The sequence below is a fragment of the Dipodomys merriami genome, unplaced genomic scaffold, assembly GCF_024711535.1.
Source record: "Dipodomys merriami isolate MVZ:Mamm:240054 unplaced genomic scaffold, mDipMer1.0.p SCAF_1541, whole genome shotgun sequence".
Taxonomy (NCBI): domain Eukaryota; kingdom Metazoa; phylum Chordata; class Mammalia; order Rodentia; family Heteromyidae; genus Dipodomys; species Dipodomys merriami.
In genome coordinates, this window is record NW_027202873.1 from 133,101 (window position 1) to 140,275 (window position 7,175).

At 48.3% G+C, this 7,175-nt stretch overlaps 1 protein-coding gene across 2 annotated transcripts in view; it reads right to left on the bottom strand.

Moving 5' to 3' along the window:
* Positions 1-6,345, bottom strand: part of Nsg2 (neuronal vesicle trafficking associated 2) — a 31,755-nt gene extending 25,410 nt beyond the window's left edge. The window contains exon 1 of one of the 2 annotated variants that reach the window (XM_070022902.1): positions 6,202-6,345. In XM_070022902.1, coding sequence (XP_069879003.1) covers positions 6,202-6,297 — 96 coding nt within the window. In that variant the 5' untranslated portion in view covers positions 6,298-6,345. Of the gene's footprint in view, positions 1-6,168 lie in introns of both variants that reach the window. The other variant, XM_070022901.1, reaches the window with a different exon arrangement.
* Positions 6,346-7,175: the final 830 nt, after the last annotated feature.

A 7,175-nucleotide genomic window follows, 5' to 3' on the forward strand; every position in this document is an offset into this window, starting at 1 on the left:
CCTAGCTTCTCAACTCTTGATCCTTTGGAGAAAGCCACTCAGTTGCTTCTTTTCTTTTGAGTCTATTTCTTCCCCTGGCAAGTTAAGAAATAGAACTTGATTTGTTTTGTTTCATGCTGGTCCTGGGACTTGAACTCAGGGCCTGAGCTCTGTCCCTGAGGTTTTCTTATGCTCTTACACGTTGGAGGCACAGCTTTACTTCTGGTTGCTTTTTCTTTTCTTTTTTGTTTTGTCATGGGTAAGAGTCTCATGGACTTTCCTGCCCTGATTGGCTTTAAGCCAGGATCCTCCTATCTCAGCCTCTTGAGTAGCTGGGATTACAGGCGTGAGCCGCCTCACTGGTGGCCTGGCTGGAGTTCACTTCTCAACTAGACAGGCACTCAGGCGAGGAGACAAGGCAGCTCTGGGGTCCCCAGGAAGAGTAGGCTGAGGGAGCAGAGAGAAGGGAGCCTCCCCCAAGCCAGCCTGGAACAGGGGCTTAGTGCAGCCACCATCCCAACCCCCATGAGTGTACTCTATGTGAACCCAGGACAGACAGACAGCTGGGCCTTGGCCATTCTTGGCCTCTCCTCCCATCATTCACAGTGGAGCTGATGGAAGAAACTGAGTCACCTCCATCCGTGTCTTTATTTCCAGGAAAAGCAACTGCTCCAGTGCTGCCTGGAAAATTACCAGAAGAAGGTTCTAGAAGCACGAGGTAGAACCTCTCCTTTGTCCTTAAGCTACCCCACAGCAGACAAGGTGGCTTTCATAAAATAAGACCCTGATTCTGTGATTCTCCTCCTGAAAGCCCTTCCCATTAAAAAAAAAATTCACCAGACCAGTGCTGGTAGCTCACACCTGTAATCCCAGCTATGCATGGCTCAGCCCTGTGACTTCTCTGGCCGTCATAAAGCCTTCTCCTTTCTTTCATTAAGCACCAAATTCCTCCCTTAACAGTCCTTCCCACGGCTGCATCCCTAACTCCTATTTAGGTCAGAACTGGTGTGGAGTGTTTTCCCCATTGGATTGGAAGCTCCATGGATTTGGTGGCCATCTTGGCTTTTTCTAACTATGTATACTTAGCCTACCACAAAGAAGGATGACTGGATGCCTGGATGTATGTATGTATGTATGGATGGATGGATGAATGATGGATGGATGGATGGATGAATGATGGATGGATGGATGGATGGATGGGTAGATGGCTGATTGGCTGGCTGGCTGGATGGATGGATGGAGAGTTGGATGGATTCGTGGATGAATGAGTAGGTGGGTAAGTGGATAGTGGATGATGGGTAGATGGACAGATGATGGATGGACAGAGGATGGATGGATGGGTGGATGGATGAGTGGATGGGTAAATAGATGGGTGATGGGTAATGGATGAAAGGGTAGATGGATAAATAAGTCTGTGGGTGGATGGGTGGCTGGGTGGCCAGGTGGGTGATGCATGGGTGGATAGGTAGGTGGGTACATGGATGTATGGGTGGGTGAATGCATGTATGCATGGGTGGATGGATGGTTGGATGGGTGGATGGGTAGAAAGATGGATGGATGGATGAATGGATGATGGATGGATGGATGGTGGATGGATGGTGGATAGATGGATGAATAAGTGGATGGAATGGAAGAATGGATAATGGATGGGTGGATTAATAGATGGGTGGATGGATGGATGGATTAATAGGTGGATGGATCGATGGATGGATGGTGGATGGATGGATGGATGGATGGATGGATGAATGGATGATGGATGAATGGATCAATAGGTGGGTGGATGGATGGATGGGTGGATGGGTAGAAAGATCGATGGATGGATGAATGGATGGTGGATGGATGGATGGATTAATAGGTGAGTGGATCGATGGATGGATGGTGGATGGGTAGAAAGATGGATGGATGGATGAATGGATGATGGATGAATGGATGGTGGATGGATGGATGATGGATAGATGCATGGATTAATAGGTAGGTGGATGGATGGAGAGGTGGGTGGGTGGATGGATGATGGATGGATGGATGGATGGATAGATGAATGGATGATGGTTGAATGGATCAATAGGTGGGTGGATGGATGATGGATGGATGAATGGATGGAGGATGGTAGGGGTAGACAGACAGATATGTGGATGGGGAGATGGATGGATGATGGAGAGATGGATGAATGAACAGATGGGTGGTTGGACAGTTGAATGGAGGCTTTGTGGCACGAATGTCAGTCTGCCTCAGAGGGGAAAGTACTAGTGCTGAGTCCACGCGCTCCCAGGCCTGTATCTCCATCCACCTGTGATCCTTAGGCAACTCACGCCAGCGCCTGGAGCCTTGGTCTCAAGGGATAAACAAATGCATGGCCCCACCCCCACCCCACCTCCCTACACACACAGGGCTGCCCATCCCCCTGACCAGAGCCATGCTTTACTACCGAGGTACTTTGAGTGCATCCCCAGAGCGCATGCACCAGAAGCCAGTGGAGCAATGTGGAGAAGGCTTGGAACCTATAAAAGACTGGCGGGGGGGGGGGGGGGCAGGGGCGGTGGATTGGGGTACTGCCCGCACCAGAGATGGACATGGTTCTTGGGAGTCCCCAGTTAGTTCCTGCCAGAGTGAATGGTTAGAAAAAGGGCTGGGATCCAGCACCAGTAGCTCACGCCTGTCATCCCAACTACTCAGGAGGCTGAGATCTGAGGATCGTGGTTCAAAGCCAGCCTGGGCAGGAAAGTCCATGAGACTCTGATCTGCAATGAACCAGCAAAGAATTTTTTAAAAAGAAAGAAAAAAGGGGAGCTGTAGCTCATGTGGAAGATTATCCACTTTTGAGTGTCATACATAACAAAGCCAAGCAAGCACATGAGGCCCTGAGTTCAAATCCTGGTGCTGGCACACACACACACACACACACACACACACACACACACACACACACACACACACACACATTCCCTCTGCCATGTACAACACAGTCACCGCTGGCTCTAGGTTGATAGCCTTTTTCTGACACGGAGCCAAATAAAGCCCTTTCTCTGATCCAGAAAATAAAATAAAATAAAATCAGTGGGGTTTTGGTGGTTAACCATAGAAAATGGACTCTTCTCTTCATTCAGACCTCCCCAGGTTGTTTTGGTTTGGTGTTGTTTTTTTTCCCCCCTCTCTCTGAATGTTTTGGATCTCGTACAAATTAAAAGAATACCATGGACAAATGCCAAGACAATTTGCAATATTACACCAGAGCTGCATTCTATAGTTGGTTTTCCCCCAATTGGGGGGGAAGGGGGAGCCATGATTTCATTTCACTTGTTTGTTTCTGATCGCTTAATTGCAAATTCCGACTGGAACTTCATCAAAGGGCTCACAAATGAATTGGGGTATCACATGATCGCCTCTACCCTAGTCTTGTGAGGTGTGCATCCATTCCCCCTTTAGCTATAAGGAGGCTGAGGCGGTGGGAAGAATTTGCCCTTCAGGGAGGCTGGTGAACGGTTTTAAACAAGGAAGGTCAGAGTGAGATAGTTTGACGGGAAGAGAGAAAAAAAAAAACAAAAAGGAATCTGCTCTTCACACACCTGTTCTGTCATCAGACCTGGCGAGATCACAGGATCTTAAATATCAGCACGGCCAACTAGGAATACAATTCTCTGCTTCTGAGAATACAGAGAGTCAGGCACCAACCAGTAGCTCACGCCTGTAATCCCGGCTACTGGGGAGAAGGTTGAGATCCAAGGATCACGGTTCTAAAGCCAGCTGGGGCAGAAAAGTCTGTGAGACTCTTTTGTCTCTGGTGAACCACCCAACAAGCTGGAAATGGCACAAGTGGTAGAGAGCCGGCCTTGAATGAAATTTTAAAAAAAGCTCAGGGACAGTGCCCAACCCCCCTGAGTTCAAACCTGAGGACTGGTGTGCACACACACACACACACACACACACACACACACACACACACACACACACACATCATCCCAGGAGATTCTAACTCGGGGTGTCAAATGCAGAGATTTGCTTGCTACTCACACAGCCTCTTTGCTTAGAGAGGGGGCTTATTTGAGGTGTTGGAAATACAGCTGCAAAGACTTATTTTTAAATGCAAGTGGCTCAGGAATTCTTTCTTTCTGCCTTGCCCTTCCCCTACCTCTCCTCCCTGTGGGGGTAGGGGTGGAGGGAGGAGGGGGGGGTTGGCAAATCTGTGCACTTTCAAAACAAAATGACTCCACCGCCAGCCAATCAGCCCTGGCTCTTTAGGTAGCGTTCCCTCCTAGCGTGATGATTGGTTAACACACACACAATGCCCTCCTGGAGACGAAAGGGAGACAAGGAAAAGGAGGGGGGGGGCAACCAGAAAACCAAACCAAACCAAAAAGAAAAAAAAAGATGGATTGATCTATTGGTCCATCACATTCTAAAAACAAATCCCCCAGTTCCCCCCAGGTGAACCCCAAATGACATTTTTCCCACCTGTATGGATGCAAAGCACCATATCCCGCCCCCCCCCCCAACCCTGGCTTTGTACACACGCCACCTCCATTTTTCTGTGGGCTTCTCCTGTCAGGAGATTGTGCTGTCAGCCAATCATCCAACCCCAGCCACGCCTCCCCCCCAAAAAAAAAGATGCTCTTCATTCCTGCCGCTCCCCTAAAGCCTTCCTGCCTCCAGAGTCCACTACCCCTCCCCAGCCACCCTGATCTCCCTGCCAAGATTCACCCTCCTGTCAGACCCCAACTCCTTTGCAGCTGATTTACCCTGTCATCTCCCCCCACCTCCAACCCCCCCTCCCCAACTGAGCTCAATTGTTCCCACCCCAACCCTTCATTTATTTACCACCATGCCTTGTATCCAGTCATGCGGCTGAATAAGGATTTGGTCATTTTGTCATACATGGGTGGCAAATATATAGAGATGAGCAATATATATGTGACAAATACAGATGACCTGTCTACGTGACAAATACAGAGACAACAAATATAGATCACAAATATAGATGACCTACCCGTGTGATGCATATACACAACAAATATATAGACAGGTGATAAGTATATATCTCATCAATATCTATGACAAATATAAATAGTGAATATATAGAAGACATATATATATATGATAAATATATCTATGACAAATAGGGGTACCTATGCATGGCAGATATATATGATAAACATACATGACAAATATGTATATCTACACAGACATATGTGACACGTGTATATATATATACATCTATACATGTATGACAAATCCATCTGAGAAATCTATGTGACATATCTATGTGATAACTATAGATGAAGAACGTGACATGTATGACAATTATATGTGTGAGAAATACATATGACCAATATCAATATTTGTACACATATATTTGTGTGTATATACTATATAGAAGTCTGTATTTGCATATGCAAATCCGTGTACATCTATTTGTACATATACCTACATATCAATATATCAATGTATCTCTGCTCCAGGGCTAGGAACTTAACAATCACAGCTTCTTGAACTGACTCTCATTCTCTCTCTTTAAGTCTTTGCCAGCCAAGGGTTTTGTTTTTTGTATTTGTGCATTGTGTGTGGTGGTGGGTTGCTTTTTTTTCTTTTGAAACACCTCCCTTAAGATCAGGAAGGCACATTGCCTGTCCCCCCACATTCCCATTCCCCCCCCTTCCTGTCACCAGCCAGAAGCTTTTATTTGTCTTCCTGCCCGGTGATTGCCACATTAAACAATAACCCGGGGATGATTCATTCGCTCCCGCGACTCTAGAGCTATGCACAACAACAAAGAACACACACACACACACACACACACACACACACACTCAGCCGAAATCTATGATGTCTTGGCTGAAGGGGGGGGTGGTTGATGGGGGGGGATGGAAGGGTGGGTTGGTGGGGGGGCTGATGGGGGGATGGAAGGGAGGGTTGGTGGGGGGGTGGCTGATTGGGGGGGATGGAAGGGTGGGTTGGTGGGGGGGTGATGGGGGGATGGAAGGGTGGGTTGGTGAGGGGGGCTGATGGGGGGATGGAAGGGTGGGTTGGTGGGGGGGGCTGATGGGGGGATGGAAGGGTGGGTTGGTGGGAGGGCTGATGGGGGGATGGAAGGGTGGGTTGGTAGGGGTGGTGGTAAGGCACACTTGGCGCTTTATTTCCTGGGCTGGGGAGTGGAGGTGGGGCTGGGGGCTGGTGAGCGTGGCCAGCACTGATTACCTTCTCCGGAGTGGGCAGCTGGAGGTGACCCACCTCCAAGGGGGCGATGAGGGGGACCGTCTGGAAGCCATCCTCTCCCGAAGGCGGCTTGATGCCTTTCTCACCGGGGTTGCTGTTGAACTTCACCATTCTGTCTTCCCACTCCTAAGACGAGCCGTGGAGGGGGGGGACGGGGGGAGGAGGGGGAAGAGAGAGGGAGGGAGGTCGGTTAGAGAGAGAGAGGCAGAGGGAGGAGAGGCTGAGGATGGGGAAAACAAGACACCCCGCCTGGCACAGCCCCACGGGGGCCCTTACAATCCACAAGGATCCATGGATCGTTTTTGATCGATGCCTGCTGGGATTTCTCAGGGTCCAGGCCAAAGGGAAAAAAATAATAAAAATAAAAAAACCAAAAGACAAACAACGTCTAGCATCACAGACAGGTCACCTGGCTTTTGCCGGGGAGGGGCTGGGGGGAACCCAGGGAAATGGCAGATCGACAGGAAAATGCATAGACCTAGGCAAGCTGAAAAAAACCCCACACCTCCCAGATCTTCACAGAAGAAGAGAGCTTCTTGTCAGTGTAGCATAAAACCTCAAGATTCTGACGTTCCTGCAGGAAGATGAAATTTCCCCTTGCCACCTTGCTTGCTAATTATATATATATATATAATATGCTGTATATAATATACTATATATTATATGTAATATGTGTATGTATGCATTTATGTATGTATGCATGCATGCATGCATGTATGTATGTATGCATTTCCCCTAAAATCCATGTATGTATGTATGTATGCATGCATGCATGCATGCATGTATTTCCCCTAAAATCCAACAGATACATTTCATGTCTCCAGGTTTTATGGGTTCCTCCAGCTTTGATTGCCCACCCCCCCCCAGCCCCAAACCCAGGCTGCTCTACCCTGATTCAGTCCTGCAAAATCTCTTATTTCCTTAAGAGCAAAGGCCATTTATTTTTTTTTGGGGGGGGGGTGGGATGGGGGGAGGGAGGGTTGCATGGG